This window comes from Gopherus evgoodei, chromosome 1 (assembly GCF_007399415.2).
Source record: "Gopherus evgoodei ecotype Sinaloan lineage chromosome 1, rGopEvg1_v1.p, whole genome shotgun sequence".
NCBI lineage: Eukaryota > Metazoa > Chordata > Testudines > Testudinidae > Gopherus > Gopherus evgoodei.
In genome coordinates this window covers 144,025,497-144,050,356 of record NC_044322.1, presented here as the reverse complement: position 1 = coordinate 144,050,356, position 24,860 = coordinate 144,025,497, and the positions used below count along the sequence as shown (strand labels likewise).

Here is a 24,860-nt window from a genome sequence, read left to right as displayed (position 1 = left end):
GTACAAATTGGTCCAGCATCTCTGGGGAAGACACAAACGAGCTAGGTATGTCAGCCCAAACACATGCCTTGACACCACATCATCCTAGGGTTGGTTGTTTTATGTCACGTGTTACAGAAATTTTTTTTAGGAATCCTTTACAGAGTGCTATTGAAACTGTTTTGTTCTTTTTTAATTCTTTTGTACTGTAGCCCTCCACTTGTAAAGTCATGTGTCTGAGTTACCAGGAGTTCAACTGAAGCAGGAATCAGTGGTCAAAAATAAAAATAAGAATAAATCTCCCAAACATGCTCCAAAATAACACTTGTATACATGATTTTTAAGTATGATGCCTTGGGCCTTCCCTAGGCAAGAATCTGGGTCCCATTAGGAATCTGCCATCTCCAGTGGCATGAAGCTTCTGTTTCTAGCACTTCAGCAATGGTTCACAACCTTTCCCGGGACATCTTTTTCCATACAGGGGATTCCACCCTTTTATCATGACTCCCAACACTTCTTCATGAGCTCTTTGGGAGTTGAAACCCCTGAGATTGAGAATCAGTGTCAAATTCCACCCTTGGAAAGAAGCGTTCAGAGAAAGCCAATGTTTCTCAGTGTGGTCAATGCATCTTACACCTGTGCCTGATCCAGTGACTCTGTCAGTCCCAGCTACAGACTCTGGCTGCAGAATCATGCAATCCATGGGGTCCTGAAGACAGTTACTAATAGTTAAGATTGCAAATCATCAGAATGGTCCAACTTGAAAAAATTGGTTCTATTATTAAAATTAAATTATAATACTTACAAAAATTCAGTTGAAATGAATAGGAATTGGTGAGAGGGGAAATTTTACAAGGGTTACTCTCTGTCCACATGCTAGGCTTGTGCTGATAATATTTGGATTTGGGAGGTCTCTTTTTCTGAACCTGGGCCTCACTTTGCTGTCACTCGGATCTACCCACTGTGTGACACGGGGGACTTCATTTCTATCAGCCTTGTTGCTAGCCTGCCATCTTTCAAAGATATGCAGTTACATGAAAAGGGGGTTGTTTCTTGTAATGACAGAGAAGCGGCATATGCTACAATCTTTCCTTACAGTTCATAGCTATTTTTGTTTAGAACTGGCTTACTGTCGATTGTAATTTCTTTGAGTATGGAGCATATTGCTGCCTTTCTCTGCCAATTCTGCCCATTAATTTTCAGCAACAAGAAACTTTTGTTCTTAAACAACTAAATCATTATCCGGTTTCATGCTGATCTACTGAACTATAATCAAACCAATCTCACAGAAGTAAAAATAATAAAATGAGGGCTAGCAAAGAATCTGGGATCTCTCTATTTTAGCTAAGTTATTCCTGATTTAATTTGCATTTTTAATGGACTGTTCTTCATACTACTGCTTCTACATAGCTGGTCATCTGTGCCCAGCCAACCATTTCTTATTAATAGCAGGAATTAGGGAATGTACACGTGAAACTGAGGGCATATCTACAGTACAAACTTAAGTCATCATCCAGCCACCACAGTAATTACTGCCCTTCTTTTGTTGGAGTGCATTCTCACTGGGAGTGCTAGGACTGACTTGAGGGGCAGTGTGAGGGCCAACTGGGCTCAGAGTGGGGAGCCAGGAGCCCAGGCAGCAGCCGGGATCCTTGCAGGGAGTGGGGAGCCTGGGTAGTAGCTAGGCTCAGAGCATGGAGCTAGCAGCCCAGGTGGCAGCAAGGCTCCCTGCAGGGAGCTGGGCAGCAGCTGGGCCCCAGCTGGAGTCCCCCCTAGCCCCAGGGTCACCAGAGCTGTGAAATTGACAAGAAGGGGAGCTAACAGCCAATGTAAGTAACTCAGTGTCTACATCACATTGCATCGTCCTAAATACACCAGCATAAGCCCTACGCCTCTTGTGAAGGTGGAGTTATATGATGTCACTGTAGTAGGGCACTTACATTGGCGGGAGCAAGGCTGTAGTGCAGACACTGACATAATTAGGTTGACGTAAACTGCCTTACGTTGACGTAACTCTGGAGTGTAAATCAGGCCAGTCTTCCATTCCAGACTGAAGTCGTACATACTTCACCCACTCCAGTACTATAGTGTCAGTTCCTCTGTATCTGCTTCTCAGAGCTATAATAGAACTTGAATCTCCATCACAAGAGGAGCACTTATCATTTTGTAAATAGTTCAGACGGTTAACTAAAATAGATTCCATTCCTGCAGTGAGCTCTGCCCGGCCAGTCCCTGAGCTCTCACGGAGACCAGCTGAGTCAATGGAGCTCTGTGTGGGTGCAGGGCTCCTCTGTGCAGAATTCACAGCAGCCTTAACTTTGGATCAGTATTTTTCTTAGTTTCCACTGCAGTACACTATACTACACACACAGCTGCTTTTGGAATCAGCTTTAGAAATAATGATATCAGGTGAGTATGGAATTAAACTCTGTAAGAAAATAAAGGAAATTGTCTAGAAAAAGCAAGCTCTGGCTTTTTTATTATAATAAAAATAATTGAGGTGAGATTTTCAAAGGCACTTAGAAAAGCCTGGGTTAGGCACCTCCTAAGTTATTGCCTATGTATTTCCATAACACCTATCGCTGTCGTCTCTGACCTGTATAAAGGCTGAGTTATTTATGATATATAAAGGTAGCATCAAGTTTTAAACAAAAGGTTTTTTTCTGCCTTTCTCTTTGCTGGTGGATCTTGGTGACATTTTTTTTGGAGGACCCTGATAACATCACATACAACCTAAGTTCTTTCTAAACTGCGCGGCCAGGCATCAGCCTAGTAAATGTTGCGCAGGTGCCCAGGGTTGCAGTGGGGAGAGATGCCTCTTCTCCAGCCCCAGACCTCCCATGGCCAGGGGGAGAGGCACCTCTCCCCTCCAGCCCCAGCCCAATCCCAGACCTGCCACAGCCAAGGGGAGAGGCACCTCTCTCCTGGCCCCAGCTCTGGACCTGCTGCAGCCGGCGGAGAGGTGCCTATCCCACAGCCCCTGTTCCAGGGCTGCTGCAGCAGGGAGAGGCACCTCTCCCCACAAACCCAGGTGCTACTGTGGGAGGAATCCTCTCTCCCTGCTGTAGCTCTGAGGCTACTTGCACCCCAACCCCTCATCCCCAGCCCCACCCCAGACTCTCACCTCCCATGCACCCCAACCCTCTGCCTCAGCCCTGATCCCACTCCCACACACTGAACCCTTCAGCCCCACCCCCCATCACATGACTTTTGTTATCAGCACCACTATGGACACATCACCTCCATATTGGTGCACATAAAATTCATTCTGCACATGTTTCGGAATAATTAGAGGGAACACTGCATACGGATGTAAAACAAACTTCCAAACAGGATCACAAGAAGTTTAACAATGTAACTGGATTAGCTTGTAGATGCTAATTCTCTGTCATATCTTAATTGCCTTCATTATGTATGTTACTGTGTCCAGTTAGCTTTGAGATCAAGGATGTAAGCTACAGCAGAAAACTAATAATAATATCCACATTGTCTTCAGCTGAACTATCTCTGTTATAATGGACTGGTTAACTGCCTTATGTGAATGAGTGTAAGTAGTTTACCTGCATATGCATAGGGAATAGAAGATTAGCTTCAAATCAAAAGGGCAATATCGCCTATTATTCCTCAGGAAGTGAGGCTTGTCAGTCTGCTAGAAGAGCTATAAAGGAAAGCTTTGTCTGGATCCTTTCATCTCTAGTCTGCTTAAAGTTTGAACAGAGAAAGTTTAAATTGTAAGATGGAGAGTTTCCAAAGAATTATTTGGAATACCCTGGGAAATGCATAAAAGGATTTGACCAGACTCTACACCTTGCCTGCCAGTTGGACTGTAACTGTTTAAACTGGTTCCAGAAAAACTTTTACAAATCAGCAGCCTCACCATTCTGCTATGAAACTGACCTAAGGACTTTACATATATGGGTATGCATATTGATCTTTTAACCATTTGCAACTCTGTCCCTTTTTCTTTTATTATTAAACCTTTAGTTTTAGATACTAAAGATCTGGCATCAGCGCGATTATTGGGTAAGATCTGCAACTCATATTGACCTGGGAATTGGTGAACCTCACGTATGGTGAATCAGATTTTCAGTAATCCCTCATTATATTAGACTTGGCTGTCTAGATGGGAACCAAGGGCTGAATTATCTAAAGGGGACTGTGTTTGGCTTATTAACTAGTATGGTACTACAGAAGCTATTTGGTTACTGGCTTGGTGAATCTAATTATGGAATAAACTATCAGTTTGGGGGATCGTCTTCCCTATTTCTTGCAGTCTAACCTGTGTGACATTCTCAGTGTGGCCACAAGTATATTTACTGGATATAGTATATGAAGAGAATGTCTGTGCAGAGATCAATCTGTTCTTGTTATGATGATGTAATAGCTTACTTTGAAAGAGCTGCACAGGACTTCATCTTCAGTTCAAATCGTGCAAATATAAGATTTTATTTCATTTCTCACAAATTTCACGACAAAGAAGCAGAAATAATGCTCTAGTAAGCAGAGAGAGATAGTTAATGCTAAAATACTCTCCAGTATGACAGTAAATTATGGAATTATTCCCCAGATGTATGTTCCATGCATAGCTGGCATTCTGTCTGCAGCCTGGTAAAGTAGACTTGAACACTTCACTGGCTAGAGTCCATGACAGCAAATGTCCCATGAACAAAATAGTACACGTGAATTAGTATAAACCTGCATATGTTACTGAATTTTAAATGCAAAAACTTGGCAGGTAAGACTAAGCCCTGGTCTACACTACGTGTTTAGGTCAAATGTAGAAGCCTGAGATCAATTTAACCCTGCACCCGTCCACACGACGAAGCCATTTTTGTCGACTTAAAGAGCATTTAAAATCGATTTCTGTACTCCTCCCTGATGAGGGGATTAGTGCTGAAATCAACATCAATGGGTCAAATTTGGGTAGTGTGGACGCAATTCAACAGTATTGGCCTCCGGGAGCTATCCCAGAGTGCTCCATCGTGACTGCTCTGGACAGCACTTTCAACTCTCATGCACTGGCCAGGTACACAGGAAAAGCCCTGGGAACTTTTGAATTTCATTTCCTGTTTGGTCAGCGTGGTGAGCTGATCAGCACAGTGACCATGCAGATCTCGTCAGGAGAGGTGACCATGGAGTCCCAGAATCGCAAAAGAGCTCCTGCATGGACCGAATAGGAGGTACTGGATCTGATCGCTGTATAGGGAGACGAATCCTTGCTATTAGAACTCCGCTCCAAAAGACAAAATGCCAAAATATTTGAAAAAATCTCCAAGGGCATGAAGGACAGAGGCTATAACAGATACCCGCAGCAGTGCCATTAGAAACTTAGGAGCTGAGGCAAAAGCCTACCAAAAAAACAGAGACACAAACAGTCATTCTGGGTCAAACCCCCAGACATGCTGCTTCTATAATGAGCTGCATGCAATTCTAGGGGGTGCCCCCACCATTACCCCGCCCCTGTTCATGGACTCCTGCAAGGGGGTAGTCTCACGCAACAGGGATGAGGATTTTGGGGATGAGGAGGAGGAGGTTGAAGATGGTGCACAGCAAGCAAGTGGAGAAACCCGTCTCTCCGACAGCCAGGAACTGTTTATCACCCTGGTGCCAATAAGAACATAAGAACGGCCGTACCGGGTCAGACCAAAGGTCCATCTAGCCCAGTATCTGTCTACCGACAGTGGCCAGTGCCAAGTGCCCCACAGAGAGTGAAGCTAACAGGCAATGATCAAGTGATCTCTCTCCTGCGATCCATCTCCATCCTCTGATGAACAGAGGCTAGGGACACCATTCTTTACCGTTCCTGGCTAATAGCCATTTATGGACTTAGCCACCATGAATTTATCCAGTTCCCTTTTAAACATTGTTATAGTCCTAGCCTTCACAACCTCCTCAGGTAAGGAGTTCCACAATACCCTCCCAACCCTCCCAAGGCGGGCTCCCAGACCTTGAATGTGGAGAAGGGACCTCTGGTGAGTGTACCTTTGTAAATATAATACATGGTTTAAAAGCAAGCATGTTTAATGATTAATTTGCTCAGAAGACTTAAAGAAGCGAAAAGACAGTGGCTTACAATGGCTGCCTGGAAGCCGAATTCTGTTGCCCTCAATATAAGAGGCAAAATGCAATCTTGTACTCTAAAATGTGTCTTTTTAAATACTGCTTTCCCTTTTTTCCCCCCTCCCACAGCTGCAAATGTTTCAATGCTCCCCCTATCATCTCTGTCCCAGAGGCTAGTGCAGATAAGAAGGCCAAAAAAAACGCACTCACGATGAAATGTTCTCTGAGCTCATGCAGTCTTCCCACACTGAAAGAACCCAGCAAAATGCGTGGAGGCAGACAATGTCAGAGTACAAGAAAGCACAAAATGAACGCGAGGACAGGCGGGACACGTGAGAGGATAGATGACTGGAGCGAGAGGAGAGGTGGGGGCAGCATGATGAAAGGAGGCAGGAGGCAATGCTGAGGCTACTGGAGGATCAAACTGATATGCTCCGGTGTATGGTTGAGCTGCAAGAAAGGCAGCAGGAGAACATACCACTGCTTCAGCCCCTGTGTAACCGACCGCCCTCCTCCCCAAGTCCCATAGCCTCCTCACTCACATGCCCAAGCATGTGGCGAGGGGGACTCCGGGCACCCAACCACTCCACCTCAGAGGACTGCCCAAGCAACAGAAAGCTGGCATTCAATAAGTTGTGCAGTGCAGTGTGGCTTTGTCCTTTCCTCCTCCCCCACCCAATCTGGTGCTTCCCTTCTCCCCCACCCCACCCGGGCTACCTTGGCAGTTATCCCCCTATTTGTGTGATGAATTAATAAAGAATGCATGAATTTGAAACAACTATTTTATTACCTCTGCAAGCAGTGATCGAAGGGGGGGGAGGGCAGTTGTTTTACAGGGAAGTAGAGTAAACCAAAGGGGCAGGTTTTCATCAAGGAGAAGCAAACAGAACTTTCACACTGTAGCCTGGCCAGTCATAAAACTGGTTTTCAAAGCTTCTCTGATGCGCAGCACGCCCTACTGCCTTCTTCTAACCACCCTGGTGTCTGGCTGGCATAATCAGCAGCCAGGCGATTTGCTTCAATCTCCCACCCCACCATAAACGTCTTCCCCCTTACTCTCACAAAGATTGTGGAGTACACAGCGAGTAGTAATAACTATGGGAATATTGGTTTTGCTGAGGTCTAACTGAGTCAGTAAACTGCGCGAGCGAGCTTTTAAACGTCCAAATGCATATTCTACCACCATTCTGCACTTGTTTAGCCAATCAAGTGTGTTTACATTTGCATGAGATAATGCTGTCCACTTCTTGTTTACAATGTCACCTGAAAGTGAGAACAGGCATTCCCATGGTACTGTTGTAGCCAGCGTCACAAGATATTTACATGCCAAATGCCCTAAAGATTCATATGTCCCTTCATGCTTCAACCACCATTCCATAGGACATGCATCCATGATGATGACAGGTTTTGCTTCATAACGATCCAAAGCAGTGAGGGCTGATGCATGTTCATTTTCATCATGAGTCAGATGCCTCCAGCAGAAGGTTCGATGGTTCAGGTTCTTCTAGTTTCCACATTGGAGTGTTGCTCTTTTAAGACTTCTGAAAGCATGCTCCACATCTCGTCCCTCTCAGATTTTTGACGGCACTTCAGATTCCTAAACCTTGGGTTGAGTGCCGTAGCTATCTTTAGAAATCTCACATTGTACCTTCTTTGCGTTTTGTCAAATCTGCAGTGAAAATGTTCTTAAAACAAACATGCTGGAACATCAGCTGAGACTGCTATAACATGAAATATATGGCAGACTGTGGGTAAAACAGAGCAGGAGATATACACTTCTCTCCCAAGGAGTTCAGTCACAAATATAATTAACTCATTTTTTTAACAAGCATCATCAACATGGAAGCATGTCCTCTGGAATGGTGGCCAAAGCATGAAGAGGCATACAAATGTTTAGCATATCTGGCACTTAAACACCTTGCAATGCTGGCTACAAAAGTGCCAAGTGAATGCCTGTTCTCAGTTTCATGTGACATTGTAAATAATACGCAGGCACCATTATGTCCTGTAAATGTGAACAAACTTGATTTTATATACCTCTATCATATCCCCCATTAGTTTCCTCTTTTCCACGCTGAAAAGTCCTAGCCTCTTTAATCTCTCCTCATATGGGACCCATTCCAAACCCCTAGTCATTTTAGTTGCCCTTCTCTGAACTTTTTCTAATGCAAGTATATCTTTTTCGAGATGAGGAGACCACATCTGTACACAGTATTCAAGATGTGGGTGTACCACGGATTTATATAAGGGCAATAAGATATTCTCTGTCTTATTCTCTATGCCTTTTTGAATGATTCCTAACATCCTGTTTGCTTTTTTGACTGCCGCTGCACACTGCATGGACGTCTTCAGAGAACTATCCACGATGACTCCAAGCTCTCTTTCCTGATTAGTTGTAGCTAAATTAGCCCCCATCATATTGTATGTATAGTTGGGGTTATTTTTTCCAATTTGTATTACTTTACATTTATCCACATTAAATTTTATTTGCCATTTTGTTGGCCAGTCACTTAGTTTTGTGAGATCTTTTTGAAGTTCTTCACAGTCTGCTTAGGTCTTAACTATCTTGAGCAGTTTAGTATCATCTGCAAACTTTGCCACCTCACTGTTTACCCCTTTCCAGATCATTTATGAATAAGTTGAATAGGATTGGTCCTAGGACTGACCCTTGGGGAACACAACTAATTACCCTTCTCCATTTTGAAAATTTTCCATTTATTCCTACCCTTTGTTACCTGGCTTTTAACCAGTTCTCAATCCATGAAAGAATCTTCCCTTTAATCCCATGACAACTTAATTTACATAAGAGCCTTTGGTGAGGGATCTTGTCAAAGGCTTTCTGGAAATCTAAGTACAACTGGATTCCCCATCGTCCATGTTTGTTGACCCCTTCAAAGAACCTAATAGAGTAGTAAGACATGATTTCCCTTTACAGAAACCATGTTGACTTTTGCCCACCAAGTTATGTTCCTATGTCTGACAATTTTATTCTTTCTGTTGTTTCAACTAATTTGCCCAGTACTGACGTTAGACTTACCGGTCTGTAATTGCTGGGATCCCCTCTAGAGCCCTTTTTAAATATTGGTGTTACATTAGCTATCTTCCAGTCGTTGGGTACAGAAACTGATTTAAAGGACAGGTTACAAACTAGTTAATAGTTCTGCAGTTTCACATTTGAGTTCTTTCAGAACTCTTGGGTAAATGCCACCTGGTCTCGGTGACTTACTACTGTTAAGCTTATCAGTTAATTCCAAAACCTCTAGCAACACTTCAATCTGTGACAATTCCTCAGATGTGTCACCTACAAAGGATGGCTCAGGTTTGGGAATCTCCCTAGCATCATCAGCTGTGAAGACTGGAGCAAAGAAATAATTTAGTTTCTCCACAATGACTTAAAGATGATAAAGTGCTCCTTTTGTATCTTGATCATCCAGGGACCCCACTGGTTGTTTAGCAGGCTTCCTGCTTCTGATATACTTATATTACCTTTTGAGATTTTGGCTAGGTGTTCTTCAAACTCCTTTTTGGCATTTATTACATTTTTACACTTAATTTGGCAGTGTTTATGCTATTTACCTAGCTACAACTGAACAAGGTGGGTCTTTGTACTGCAGTACAGTAAGATGATTCCTGTCCCAAAACCGCCTACACAGGAAGTCTAATTCTATACACAAAAGTTGTAGTGGTATAAGTTTTGGTGAGTTTTTTGTTTTAAAGTCAATCTACCAGTACAAACCCCAGTGGGGAGACAGTTATACTGGTACAACATATTCCCATACAGGATTAAACTGATCAGTATAACCACCTCTATAGAGATTTACTGTCTTAACTGTGCTGGTACGATCCTTCTAATGTAGATAAAGCTCCAGTAGCGAAGTTAGTAGTTTTTCTACTTCAGCCAGTCCAAGCACGATTCAGATATAATGAAAACAAGTGACAGCTACTTTAACTATAACCCTGGTGTGTTGATTTCATTATCAACCTCACTTTCTTCTGCCTTCCTGTTCAGGTGTAGAATCAAGCTAGTTTTTATGAAAATGTCAGTTCTCTCCCCACCTTAACATTGGTTTACTACAGAACAGCTCCATTAATAAGATAACCATTTTTGGGAATTCATGACCCCGTGCACAGTGACAATTTTTCCCTGTTTTGGTATCTTTCAGCTTCCTTAAAAAGAACATCAGATTTTTACAAATAACCCCACCACCTGTTCTTGTGTTCAGATTGGTTTTAACAAAAATTTAGTTAGGGTTGATGCAAAATGCTCACATAAATACTCTTCAGTCAATTTAAACATGATTGACTTAAGTTGGTATGGAATCCAAGTTTAAAGAGTATAAATCAGATTTGAATTGATGTGTCCACAGAGGGGTTTTATATCATCTACTTACTTAAAAGCCAATTATAGTTAAACAAGTGCAATCTGTATTTTAGATAAGGCCTCTTTACCTACTGATATTAACAGCATTGCCTCTAATTATTTCTACTATAAGAGAAAAGCTTCAAACTGCATATTAGTTTTCCCTTGGTTTTGTTTTTCATGGGGGGGGGGGGCGCATTTTTTTTTAAAAAGGAGCTACAAGATCCAAAATTGGAAGGGTGGACTGATACGTAGTCAGTGGTAGCTACATTAGTTGCAACAAAAGCTCTGCTTTCAAGTCCTTGTGATGCTGATTGGCAGTAGTGTTATTTATTGCTGTAGGAAATAGTGACCAAATGAAAGCCACTTTACTTGTAAGAATTCAACCACACTACACTAATGCCATTAAAGTGAAAATACTATACTTTATTTTATAAAAGGAAATTAAAACAAAAACCCTGCCAGTGTGTACATTGTACACATTTGAATGACACTCACAACAATGAAGTTTTATTCAATATACATTGAAAGATCACTAGCCCACACTGGTGAAGGATGTTTACAAGCAAATAAATTGGACTTCACAGATGTCATTTCCTGTAAAACTGATGTTTCAAGTCCAGATGACGGCAACAATTATACTACAATAGCGCTGGTAATGGAGCTTTGGAATTAGTGTCCATGCTATTTATTCCACTACAAACTGTATAGAAAACAAGGCAAGACTTTATTCAGAGTATGATTCAGGGATAAGATTTATCATTTTCTGGAATAATTCCTCACTCTTCAGTTGCCATTTTCAAAAGATGTTCTTTGTCAATTTTGAAGAGCCTCCATCCTTCCTCAGTGGACAGATCAGAAGCACCTCTTCTCTTGTAGAACCTGATCGAAGGTTCGTTCCATTCTGCGACTACAAAGTGCATGCTGCTACAGCGGCATTTGAGAGCAACCTAGAAACATATAACTAGTATATTAGGTATATAGCAATCTTATTTGTTATGTACACAAATCTATCCTTCCACTCACTATTGACACACAAGAGTCCCCAGCAATATGATTTATTTTGAAGTGGACACCACTACTAAAATGTTTGCAGTTTCCTTCTTTGTCCCTCATCTCCATTGTGCCATCACAGTTCTGCTTCTATGAAGAATCAGACAGATACTAAGCCACTAGAAGTTTACGGAATCTGATAAGCCTGTCCCATATGTCCACTTATCCACTTTACTACAGCAACTAAATCACTCACTTTCAAGTACTGTTAAAGGATAATATTAATTCAGACAACTGACAAACAGACTTGCTTCTCTGCTGTTGTCTTGTGCTAAAAATCTAATGGAGAAAGGAAAAACTACTTACCTGACTCAGATTCTTCAGAATTTCTGAACCAATGCCAAGTCCTAAAAAGTCAAGAAATGTTAGTTGTAATTTTTTAAAAAAGCATATACAACAAACAATACTTTTAAAAGCTATTCCTTAAAACATACCTCTGAACTCAGGCATTACAAAGAAATCTTCAAGATACAGCAGTTTTCCAATCCATGGGTCATAAGTGAAGTAGTACATGGCAAAGCCCACAATAAGATGTCCTGTAACAAAGGATTTATTTACATCAGCAAAAAAACCCTTATTTTTGAAAGGCAACAAGATTAGTACATTTCAGCTTACATGCATGTAACCTAAATACCTAGGTTTTCTTTCTGTACATGCAACTATTAATTTATTAACTGTTATAAGCCTGATTTAAGAATGGAAGTTTGTAATAAGCATATTGAGATGTAGGTAAAATAGGATTTCTGATTGCTTGAGATCTGTGTTGTGGAATGAAGATTATCCTTCTGGTTCCTCAAAGGCAGTGTTTACAGTTATAGTGAACAATGAACAACTAAGGCTTTTTGCTACAGACACATTATACATACCCTACTGAATTATCAGTATGTCCACTTTGGATTATAAATTGGTTTACATTTTACACGGCAGTTCAGAATATGATGGCAGTTAACTCAATTCTGCTTTCTTAAAAATCAGAACACAACACTAATAGTAGAATCTAAAAACACACACCTTTAAAGTCTGTCTTCCAATTAATATTTCACAAAAATTGCTCAGTGGGAAAACCAGGAGTGCACACAGGCAGCCATTAGTTAACATAATGGCATCTCCAGCACTGCCTCAACTGTGTTCCCACTGATAAAGCAGTACTCTGTCTCCTTTATCCTGGGCACCAGAAAGATATCTACTTTGGCCAACAGCTTTCCTTGTTTACTTGAAACAACTCTATGGCTCACCCTATAAGAGGAGCCAACCAGTCAGTGCAAAACTGGTACCCTCTTCCAACATTATCCAACTCAGTCCTAAAACTTGAGAATTCAAATCATGTTAGCCATAATGCTTTGCACATACTCATATGAAGAGAGTGCATTCAGAATTTCTGATCTACCGTGTGTTTTTTGGTAAATGCTTGGGAATAGTACTTGTCCCTGTTAGACCTTACCTCATATATCATGATCATCTACTTTATTGTGTAACGGATCTTTTAGTTACCTCCCCGCCCATCCATGTACACGGAAGGGCCATGTACATGGCGAAGCTAGAGACTGTAACCTGAAGATTGGGGACAAATTAAAGAAAAAATGTGATTCAACAGGATTACATTAAGGTAAATTAGGGTCAAACAAGAACAACCATTTAATGAAATGGAATTACAGCACATCATACATATTATACCTGGTCTCCAGTGTCTTCAGGATGGCTGATGACTTTAGAAAAACATAATCGTTCTTCTATTTCAACAGTTGCATTTTAACGCTTTCGTCTTACCCAAATTCACAGATGGAGCTTTATGTATAATCAGTAGCTTTAAATAAAGTTACATACATCCTGTGCATTTCTGATTTTTAAAAAGCAGCAAGATGTCTTACCTTCAGCTGTCCACTGTTCTCCTGGCACTTCTGCAACAAGACAGTGGTAGAAAGGATGCTCACCAAAGCCATCTTCAAGCAGATCTATAAGATGACAATAAACTGATATATATTCTATATTAACTGTAGTGGGACTATCAACAAAAACTCTCAGCACCTAATTTGTTACCTTTTTCAGTTAGGACTACTTGATCTTCCATATCCTCATATTTAGCTAGTTCCTGCAAAAAAAAAAAGTATAGCTATACAAATATATTTCCATGTGTAGAGAAGACATTTCTCACCCAAGTGCTGTTTATACAAAGCAGCACTGAGAGGAAGCCACTTGCCTGTGTGGAGTGAAGAGCAAGCAGCCCATTGCACATGAAGTGAACACAAAACCCTTGCTTTTGCCAAGTCAGTGCAGGGGGGAGGGATAGCTCAGTGGTCTGAGCACTGGCCCCCTAAACCCAGGATTGCGAGTTCAATCCTTAAGGGGGCCATTCGGGGAACTGGGGCAAAAAATCTGTCTGGGGATTGGTCCTGCTTTGAGCAGGGGGTTGGACCAGATGACCTCCCGAGGTCCCTTCCAACCCTGATCTTCTGTGATTCTACCCAGTCAGGAGGGCAAAGGTGTCCTGCAGAGACCAGCTGGGTGCCAAGCAGAGAAAACCACGGAGAGGGGGAAGAGAGAATTTCTATCCCCTGTGGCACAACAGGTGCAAAGGTTCTGATTAAAAGAACAACAGCTTCTACTCCACCCCCAGCCTCTCCCTCTTCCTGCCTCACCCTGCCCCCCTCCCCCCGCCGCCGCGCGCAGCCTGTTACCTTGATGAGGCGCAGCAGATCGGGGCAGTCCTCGGGCCGCGCCTTGCGGATGCGGAACGGGGCCATTTTCGGCGGCGCTTCCCCCTGCGGCCTCCCCGGCTGGCGAGTCCCCGGTACGTGAACAGGAGCAGCAGCAGCTTGTTCATTCGTGTCCCCGGCGCGGCGGCTCAGTCAGGCTCCGAGCATGGCGCGGCAGCAGCGACCCCGACACAACTTCGCACTCCCGACTCTGCGCCGTTTGGAGGCGGCCGGCCGGGCGCCCCCTATTTATCGGCAACAGGCCCCGCCTCCTCGGGCCCCTGCGCCAATGGCCCCCCTCCCGCTCAGGCCGTCAGCCAATCACAGCGCTCCTGACCCAAGCATTACCTCACTCTGCCAGAAGCCGCGGGCGCGGCGCGTGCGTGTTGCCAGCGTGAGGCCGGAGCGCGCGGCTGGCAGCGCCCCCTGGCGGGCAGAGGCTGCTGCCTTGCTCCAGGAGGGGAGGGCGTCGGGCTCTGCCCCAGGCTGGGAGCCCTGGTCCAGGGACTGAGACTCCGTGACCTATAGAAACGTCAGCGCGATGGTTGGGCCCTGTGGCCTTTGGGCTGCGAGCTGGGGCGGGGACTCCCGCTCTGCGGTAGCAGGGAAATGCCTGTGCAAGGCAGTGCCACCCTAAACAACAGGGACTGCCACACACGGCATGGGGACGCTAACTGCTGCTCACCTGCGTGGCACACATCCTGCCCAGGGCCAGTGTAACCACTGGGCAAACTAGGCAGCCGCCTAGGGCACCAAGATATGCGGGTGCCAAAAAGTGGTGCGCCCCAATTTTTCTTTACACTATTGCTCACAGTATGGAGACGAGTTGCTCGCAGCCACATTAGCACCTATCTCCGTGGGCATTCTCTGTAGCCAGGGACCCCACCGGCTTCCTCTGCTGCACCCCAATCTATGTCACCCCCCGCCAGCCCGGAGCTTGCTCATCCCTGAGCTACCAGGCTGCTGCATCACTCCCTAGCCTGCTCCCTCTGGCTCTGGCAGACACGGCCCCCCCTCCCCCCGCCTTAGCAGTAGCTGCTGCCCAGGGGCTGCCACCTGCAGATCAGAGCAGGTGACATCAGCCCACCTGCAGCTATCTCTATGGACAGCAATGCAGTGGCAGGAGGGGGGATGGGGGAAAGGAAGAGGAGACCGTGCCCGCCGGTCTACCTGCAGAGGTGGGTCATAGCCCTACCAGAGGATACAGGGTTAAAAAGCTGCAAAAGTGTAACCATCCTTAGCACGTGCCACCTTTCAAGGCTTCATCCCCATCCATCCCTGCAACTCTGTGGAGCAGGTAAATAGAGCCCCATTTTGGGGGAAACTGAGGCAGAGAACAGGGACATGACTTTCCCAAGGTCACCCGGGGAGTCATTGTCGGAGTCCTGTTTTGAACACAGGAGATCGAGGCTCCTAGTTCTGCATTGGCTTAGACCATTAGACCAGAAGCCTTCAAGCCCTGAGCTCTGCACCTGCCCACACAAGGTATTAATCTGGGATTCAGGGGCAGCACACTGCAAGTTTTCAGTGAAGAAACATGGCTGTCTCAAGCCCTTATGGCTACAAGGAAAATCTTCCAAAGGTGATGAGCGTCTAGCTGACACAGTTCTGTCTGCCTGAGTCTGCAGCTAGCCTGGAACAACAGCTCTAGGAAATGCAGCAGTAACTGTTAAGTCTAATTACAACACCGTCAGAGCCAGATTTTCATGTAACATGGGTGACCAGTTGCGCGGAGCACAACCAGTGCAAGCATGTTAGCAACTTAGGCCATGTCTACATCTAAAATTTTGCAGCGCTGGTTGTTACAGCTGTATTAGTACAGCTGTATAGGGCCAGCGCTGCAGAGTGGCCACACTTACAGCAACCAGCGCTGCAAGTGGTGTTAGATGTGGCCACACTGCAGCGCTTTTGGGCGGCTTCAAGGGGGGTTCCGGGAACGCGAGAGCAAACCGGGGAAGGAGACCAGCTTCGCCGCGGTTTGCTCTCGCGTTCCCGGAGCCACCCTGCAAACCGCAGGGAAGGAGAACCGCTTGCTCGGCGGTTCGGGGAACGAGAGAGCAAACCGGGAAAGGAGACCAGCTTCGCCGCGGTTTGCTCTCGCATTCCCGGAGCCACCCTGCAAACCGCAGGGAAGGAGAACCGCTTGCTCGGCGGTTCGGGGAATGAGAGAGCAAACCGGGAAAGGAGACCAGCTTCGCCGCGGTTTGCTCTCACGTTCCCGGAGCCACCCTGCAAACCGCAGGGAAGGAGACCTGCTTGTTCGGCGGTTCGGGGAACGAGAGAGCAAACCGGGAAAGGAGACCAGCTTGATTACCAGAGGCTTCCTCCTTCCACGGAGGTCAAGAAAAGCGCTGGTAAGTGTCTACATTGGATTACCAGCGCTGGATCACCAGCGCTGGATCCTCTACACCCGAGACAAAACGGGAGTACGGCCAGCGCTGCAAACAGGGAGTTGCAGCGCTGGTGATGCCCTGCAGATGTGTACACCTTCAAAGTTGCAGCGCTGTAACTCCCTCACCAGCGCTGCAACTTTCTGATGTAGACAAGCCCTTAGGTTAAGTGCAGCTGAATCCTGGGCAGTCTGCAGCACCCTAGAGATTTTTGTATTCCCACTGAATGACAGCAGATGCACCAGTAACTTTACAGGTAGAAGTTTAGTGACCACATTAGGGCCATATCCTCCCCATTCCCAGCACTGGGCCAACTGCCCCTCATCATTCTCCTGATTGTCTGTATTGTTATTGATGGGAGAGCTGCTGTGAATTGAGGGGTGTATATGGAGCTGCCTTTGCAGGCTCAGTCCTGGCCCAGCATTCAAAATAAATTGCCCTGAGTTTCAGAAGTACTGAGAACCATGGAGTTCCCACAGACATCAGGGGAACCTCAGGTGCTCAGCATCTCTGAAAATCAGGCCCAGAATGACATTGATGCCTCTGCCCTGGGCAGAGGTGAAAGTAAGCCAGTCCAGTCCAGTACACTGTGCTGAACCGCATCAGCTTCTGCAGGGGGGATTTAAAGGGCTCAGGGCTCCCTGCAGACACGGCGAGCCCCAAGCCCTTTAAATCCTGGTCTGCAGCTCTGGCAGCCAGGCTAGGGCCAGCATTTAAAGCACTCCTCTGAGCTTCCCACCATGGCGGGGAGCCCGGAGGAGCCCTTTAAATCCCAGCCCCAGCCCACAGCTCCAGCGGCCAACCCGGGGCCAGAATTTAAAGGGCCCAGAGCTCCACAGCAGCTGGAGCCTTAGGCCCTTTAGTTCAACTCAGGGGCTACCAGCCATCTCTGCAGCTGGGAGCCCCCTGGGTGATTTAAAGGCCCTGAAACTGCCAGCCAGAGCTGGTGCCCCAGGACCCTTAAATCTTGAGGCCCCGCCTCTTCCACTTGAAGCCACACCTGTTCTGGATGAGGCCACGCCCCCCAGGACTCTGGCCATACCAGTAAGTCCTGTGAGTTACTTTCACCCCTGGCTGTGGGCCAGAGCTCTCTGAGTAAGGGGCTTCAGCAGTGATTGGTGTGGAGCAGAGTAAAGCAACCAGGATGGTCATGATGGAAGCTGGAACTCTGTCCTGCCTCACACCTGTGGGGAAGACAGGCCTTCAGACACTCCCTCCTGTCTGTATTTCATTTTCCAGCCCAGGAGCAAGGAACCATTTCACACCTTAGCACTGGGGGGAGCTGAAGCCCAGAATGGGGAAGTAACTTGCCTGAAGTCATCCAGTGAGTTGGTGCCAGGGTGGAGAATAGAAGCCAGATCCCGACTCCCAGCTCTGTGCTCTGATCACCAAAACAGCCCTTTCCAGATCCACTAGCGGGAGAGGGGGGTAGAAGAGCAGGAGGGACTCTAGCCACGTGCAGAAGACCCAAGGCCATTTATTTTCATTAAATATGTAGACTAAATAATGAAATTAATACATTTTCAAGCGGAATGTGTATTAATTCTAATGAACAATGCCACATTATGCAGTATTCATTTTTGAAAGTTTACAATAAGCGATGCTCTGGGGAAAGGGGAAGGGAGGGGCGTAAGTTGGAAGTTTTGCCTAGGTGCAAAATATCCTTGCACTGGCCCTGACCCTGCCCTCTTCTGGCTTGCCAGCACAGCAGGGATACAGATGTTCCCTCTGGCACCCAAAGCATAGGCTCCTTGGCGCCATGGGAGAATCTCTGCTAGCTGCTCTTAACAGTGTTGGGCCTCTGACGCATTTGCAGGGGCGGCTCCAGGCACCAGTGCACCAAGCACGTGCCTGGGGCAGCAAGCCGCGGGGGGTGGCCTGCTGGTTTCTGTGAGGGTGGCAATCAGGCATGCCTGTGGGAGGTCCACCGGTCCCTCGATTTTGGTGGCAATTTGGCAGTGGGTATGCTGAAGGTGCAGGACCGGCAGACCTCCCGCAGGCATGCCGCCGTAAGCTGCCTGACTGCCGTGCTTGGGGTGGCAAAATACATAGAGCTGCCCCTGCACATTTGAGCAGGTCTGACACCCCACCTCCCATCCAGCACAGAGCAGCACTACACAGACTATAGTGTCAGTAAATTCTGCATAATGCTCTCACTTTTATACAGCCTCATCCCACAGGACTACAAATCCCAGGGCACAGTCTATGGCCTGGGCCCTACTGACAGGAAGGGAAGGGACCCCAGGGCAGACTCATCAGTGCACAACACAACTTATGAGGAGATTTTTATCTAAAAGCACCAGCCTCCAATGAAAGTGCCACGGAGGTCTGTAATGACAGCCATACAGCACACAGAGGACTTTGATTTGTAAAAGTCTCATTTAGAAGGTGTTCTTTAACATAAGTCTGTAAAACATCCATAAATATTCTGGCAGGGATCAGAAACATGACACAGACAATCAAATTTTATAAAAGACCTCTGGTGCTCATGAGACCTTTGTTGATTTTCCATTTGACACACACAAAACTATATCATCAAGAAACCTGAGGTTGGGTAATGTAGAAAAGTGTCTGCTTTTTCTGGTCACAGGACAAAACAGTCACATGGCTTTAGAAACGCTAAAGTTTCAACAATGGCGTCTTCCTGTTTTACCATTTTTGAAAGTTCAACTTTAATTCATCCCACTCCACTGAAATATGCTGACTATGTGTTATTCCAGCTGTGACAAAAGAGAGGAGGGAAACGCAGCCAGCCAGTTGTTCTCTACTTGCTTTACCTGTAAAGGGTTAACAAGCCCACAGGTAAAAGGAAAGGAGGGGGCACCTGACCAAAAGAGCCAATGGAAGGGCTAGAACTTTTTAAAATTGGGAAAAAAACTTCCTGTTGTCTGTGGTGGTGTTCTGTGGGAAAGAGGGGAACAGGGAGCAGTTATGCTGTGAGAAGCTTGAAGCCAGGTATGAAAAATCATCAGATCATACCTAAAGATTGCTTATCTGAAACCCCAGAAATGTAAGTAAATTAGAGAATGTCTAGGAAGATAGATTTAGGGTTATTTCTTTTATTTTTTATTGGTTTGTGGACTCCTCTGTGCTAACTCCAGATGCTTTTGTTAAAATGAACCCCCAAGAAAGCTAATTTGGGTGCTTAATTTTTGGAATTACTCTTTTAAAAGCTAGCAAATAGCGTGAGTTTTCAGATGAATTTTCTTTTTGTTTAATAATTTTTTTTTTTTTTTTAAAGAACAGGATTGGATTTTTGGTGTCCTAAGAGGTTTGTGCTTATGCTGTTTGACTAGCTGGGGGCAACAGCTAATTTCCTTTGTTTTCTTTCTCAGCTCTTCCCTGGGGGTGGGGAGGGTGTGAAAGGGCTTGAGGGTACCCCACAGAGGAATTCTCAAGTGCATCTGAGTTCAAAAAAGGGTTTTTTTGCATTTGGGTTCTGGCAGCATCTACCCATCCAAGATCAGAGAGAAACTGGGAGTTTAACACAAGCCTGGAGTGGCCAATATTAATTTTTAGAATCTTTGCAGGCCCCACCTTCTGCACTTGAAGTGCCAGAGTGGGGAATCAGCCTTGAAACCAACTAACATGGTTTTCTTTCGCATTTAAAAAGGTTAAAAAAACTTTGAAATGGCAGAATAGCTTTATGGGCTAGTGTATGGTACAAAATATAGAAGAGAGGAAACAAAAAGAAAATGATACACTACTACTTGCCTCTCACAGCCTACATGCTACACTGATTAGTGGTATACAAACACATATGTAGCTGGCTTGCTAGATCAATCTATTACAGGTAAAAATTCATTTCAGCAGAGGATCCAAGCAAGAAAATTTTGTCTATAACTTAGCATGAAGGGCCTGTTTATTCTGGCCTTGCATAGGGGTGAGGGCAGTACTGACCCTGAATTTGGAGCTAGGAAGATGACCGAACAACAGCCATTTGGAATGCTGAAGGAATGAAAGGGAAAAAGTGGGAAGGAAAAATGTCATTAGACCTCTGTAAACTGGGCCCTGGAAAGTTCAGACCGTGCCCTCAAAGACAGAATTCTTAATGGTTGCTGCTGAAGGCAGAGGTCACATATTGTGAAATATAGTGGCATGGAAAAACAATGAGGATTTGAGTTGGGAAATGTATGACATAGCTCAAAAAGTATTCAGCTTTTCCTAGAAATGGCTGTAATAGGGAGGAAGGATTTCAATTTTAACAACTTACTAAAATAAACAGGCCAAGCCAAATTGAGAACTGGTTTAAACAGGGAAGGGATGCCTGCTTACATCAGGTCTGAATGTATTTGAAATATTTATCTGATCTTTACATTTATATCATACACCTTAGTATCTGAGCACCTTTGGTTGGTAAAAATATTCTTTTGAAGAGTTTTTGTTTTCTAAAAAGTTGTCATATTTCAGCATAATTTGGTTCTGATGTAAGTCCTGAACCAAAAAAAATGTGTGTGCGCTTCTGATCCAGTAAGGCACTTATGCATGTAATTAACTCTGAGCATGGAAGTAGTTCTGGTCAAATCTTAATCTTTGTAACCCTGTACCCTGGAGTACATGTGCAATTATAAAGAACACAGAGACTGCAATCACATTTTAAAATAATTTACAATAAATTCATTTTCCAAAATAATCACATGACTAGAGTTGGCTGGCTACTCATTTATGACTAAGATTTCTGTGATCCAGAGGAGAGGTCATTTGAGAATCAAGGGAAAAGGTGTATAGATCTTGCAGTTAACAGTTTCTTCTAAGCATTTCACAGCCCAAATGCTAATGAACACCATCTCTTTTTGCTGGAGGAAAAAACTGATTCATCCAAACTCAACAGGTTTTACATGGAGCTGATTGCTAGTTGATAACATAAGAACATGCATAACTCTTTGAAAAAGTATCAGAGGGGTAGCCGTGTTAGTCTGGATCTGTAAAAGCAGCAAAGAATCCTGTGGCACCTTATAGACTAACAGACATTTTGGAGCATGAGCTTTCGTGGGTGAATACATCTGAGGAAGTGGGTATTCACCCACGAAAGCTCATGCTCCAAAACGTCTGTTAGTCTATAAGGTGCCACAGGATTCTTTGCTGCTCTTTTGAAAAAGTAATTTCAATAACCATTTATTTTAAGACTGATACAAAGGAACCTACCAAATTCACAGTCTATTTTTCACAGTCCTTTTTATGACACGTGGGGCACCCAGCGGTGAAAGTTAACTTAAAGGATTTACCGGTATGCTACAGTCCTGAGCAGGGGGTGGGGCCTCAACTAGAAGGGGCAGGCCCTTGACCAGAAGCATGTGGCCTTTAACTCCCTGAGTCCTTTAAATCAAGGGCCTGGGACAGCAGCTGCAGTAGCTAGAGCCCCAGGCCCTTTAAATCACCACCAAAGCCCTAAGGCTTTGGTAGTGGGGCTCTGGCAGCTATTTAAAGGGCCTGGGGCTCCCAGCAGTGCCTGGAACCTTGGGCCTCCAGCCACCAGCACTGCAGCAAAGCCCAGGGCCCTTTAAATCACAGCTGGAGCCCTGCCCCGGACTCCACATGTTACAGGAAGCCCCAGGCCCTTTAAATTGCTGCCGGTGCCCTGGGTCCTTTTAAATCTTGATTTAAAGCCCCAGGGCCTTTAAAAGGCCCCGCCCCCTGCTCAGGAGGAAGGAAGAAGGACTGGGCGGCTCTGGGGCGCTGCTGCGTGTCTACGGTGCTGGAGGACTAAGGTCCTGCCGCGGGGCAGGATGCTGGCGCTCAGGTGAGGGGCCGGGCCCGGCCGGGTCGGGTCACGAGCTGCTCCAGGGCCACGGGCCGCTCCCCTCGCCCCGGGGCTCGGCAGGGGCCCGAGCGCGGCCGGGGCCCCAGGGCAGCCATCGGCCGGGCGGGGCCGTTGTGCCGCCGGGGAGCAGCAGCCGCTCGCTGGCCCCGGGTTCCGCTCTCTGGTGCGGGCGCCGCCGGCGGGTAACGGGGCTGCGGCGGGAGCCGCCTTTGCCTGCGCACTGGCCCGGCTCGGGCGCGCTCCTGCGCCCGCCTGGCGGCGCCGTGTCCCGGCCCTGGGTGGGGGCGGCCCCTGGTCTCCGGCCCGCAGGGCACGCGCCTGCCCGGCGCTGCTTCAGGTGAAAAAACCGAAAAGTAAATTTCACCCCCGCCCCCGAGGTTGTAACGTCCGGATGCAACATTATCGTCGCTGACATGGCTGCCCGGACAGGCTGTCAGAATCCCCCAAGGAGCCTTACTCCGTAGACCTCGTGTAAATGGGCGCTGTCCGGGTAAAATACACAGACCTGATTCTTGCGTTGTGATTCGGCAGCGTTTGATAAATAACGACACAGTGTACAAGGCAGTGGAGAATCAGGCTACATAGATATTAAACTAGCTGCTTTACAATCATTCATTAAATAATTCAACTTGGAAAAATGTATTTTTTTTGCTATTAATGCTAGTTGCCCCCCCTTTTGTTTTTGCTTTTCACTCATCTTAGATAATGAAAATTGAAGAGTTGTACTGTTGTTTTCAGTATTTAACTTAATTTTGCAGTTCTGGACTAGCATAAAGCTGTACTACTTGAGTTGAAAACACTGTAGGGGAATGTTTAAATCCGTGCAAGCTGTTTGAACTGAAATGCAAACAACTCAGGCAGATTTTGAACCTTTTTTTACTAATGCTTGGGGCTAAATTCTGCCCTTATTTATACCGTGTGCAACTCTATTGATGCCAATGGACTGAGCCTGTACAGAGTGTCAGTGAGGCCAGAATATGGTCTTAAATATTAGAACATTTTTTCCTCCTAAAGTACTTGCCATTGTACTTTAAAATCCTATACAAATATGAAGTGAGTTAAGCAACAGATCACCCAGGGGCTCTGCTAATAAAAGTGGCCGTTGGAGTCAAAGGCTATGTCTGCAGTAGAGGATGTTAAAAGAAAGTTTCCACCATTACCACTGCGGCAATTCCTAGTGCAGATGAGATTTAGTGCAGTGGTCCGCAAACCTTTTTACATCTCGCCTCCTCTTTACCTATGTCCATGTCCCCCCAGGAGCCTAGTTGGGAGCTGTGGCCGTGGTGGTGGCCAGGCTGGGGCTGGAGCTGGAGCTGCAGCCTGGCTGGGAACCAGGGGCCGAGGCTGGGGCATCAACTGCGGCCAGCAGCTGGGGCAGTGGCTGGTTGCAGAGGTACAGCTAGGATCCGGGGCCACAGCTAGGGGTTGGGCCAGAAAAGAGCTGGCGGCAGAGTGGAACTGGGTGGTGCTCCTTCCCTGCCCCCCATGGGGACTGGCCCAGGCCCCCTTCTCCTTGAATGTTCCTCTGCCCCCCCCCCCCCCGGAGGGCATGCCCCACAGTTTGGGGACCATTGTTCTAGTGTTTTTACTGTCCTGTTAGTTAAATCAGCTAGAGAAGTGCAGGGTCAATAATGGTGTAGAAAGCCCTGCCCTATTATACATGCTGAAGACCTACCTGTTTTTGAGGTGAACCCTCTGGCCATTTCTGCAGGAGGTTGAGGGACAGGCAAACCCTGTTCCTTGACAGGACGATATAGGGGATTGCTGTGAGAATTTTACCAGACAGAACAAGGAGTAATGGTCTCAAGTGGCAGTGGGGGAGGTTTAGGTTGGATATTAGGGAAAAACTTTTTCACTAGGAGGGTGGTGAAGCACTGGAATGGGTTACCTAAGGAGATTCCACCATTTCCTTCCTTAGAGGTTTTTAAGGCCCGTCTTGACGAAGTCATGGCTGGGATGATTTAGTTGGGGATTAGTCCTGCTTTGAGCAGGGCATTGGACTTGATGACCTCCTGTGGTACCTTCCAACCCTGATATTCTATGATTCTTTAGGGACTATCTGGCCTATTGAGATTAATATGGGGAACATACAAATATAGATCAATAACAATGTATCTTATGAGTTTATTAGAAAAAGCAATGTTGTTTTTATGATCAAACTATGAAACTTGAAGTCAGGACTCAAAAAATCTAGCAACTTTGGTGCTGACTCAGTATGTAACCTTGAGGAAGTCATTTAAGCCCAGATCCTCAATGGTATTTAGACTCCTAGCTTCAGTTTATTTCAGTGCTGAGCATCCACCCTGATGTTAAGGAACTTGCACTCTGAGACAGTGACCTGAAATAACATAGCATCTTCACTAATATCAGTAAGCCTCTTTTGTTTGTTTTGCTTTTCCGAATTAAAAGTAGTGTCTTACTGCAATAAAATAAAATCTTCATTCAGTGAATTTTACATTTTTCCTATTAATGTTACCTTAAATGATTTAAACTCATGTTCACTTTAGTAAAAATATTGGGTTTGTCCAAGTATCCCAAAATGATTTAGAAGTGTTGCTATACCT

At 45.6% G+C, this 24,860-nt stretch overlaps 3 protein-coding genes across 5 annotated transcripts in view; 2 read left to right on the top strand and 1 right to left on the bottom strand.

Annotated features, from left to right (window-relative positions):
- The window catches only part of APOO (apolipoprotein O), a 98,496-nt gene extending 92,305 nt beyond the window's left edge, over nt 1-6,191 (top strand). The window contains exon 9 of the mRNA XM_030575024.1: nt 6,169-6,191. The gene's annotated coding sequence lies outside the window, so the exon portion shown is untranslated. The remainder of the gene's footprint in view (nt 1-6,168) is intronic.
- A 4,613-nt stretch (nt 6,192-10,804) lies between these two features.
- SAT1 (spermidine/spermine N1-acetyltransferase 1) lies at nt 10,805-14,382 on the bottom strand. Its single transcript, XM_030574936.1, has 6 exons — nt 14,128-14,382; nt 13,490-13,541; nt 13,321-13,404; nt 11,887-11,988; nt 11,759-11,799; nt 10,805-11,349 (listed from the first exon to the last, which is right to left on the bottom strand). Exons 1-6 carry the CDS (start codon nt 14,191-14,193, stop codon nt 11,179-11,181), a joined length of 516 nt encoding a protein of 171 aa, XP_030430796.1. The 5' UTR covers nt 14,194-14,382; the 3' UTR covers nt 10,805-11,178.
- Nucleotides 14,383-22,139: 7,757 nt separating this feature from the next.
- Nucleotides 22,140-24,860, top strand: part of ACOT9 (acyl-CoA thioesterase 9) — a 39,022-nt gene continuing 36,301 nt past the window's right edge. For 2 of the 3 annotated variants that reach the window (XM_030574903.1, XM_030574886.1), the window contains exon 1: nt 22,141-22,275. In XM_030574903.1, the coding sequence (XP_030430763.1) occupies nt 22,262-22,275 (14 nt within the window). In that variant the 5' untranslated portion in view covers nt 22,141-22,261. Of the gene's footprint in view, nt 22,276-24,860 lie in introns of all 3 variants that reach the window. The other variant, XM_030574895.1, reaches the window with a different exon arrangement.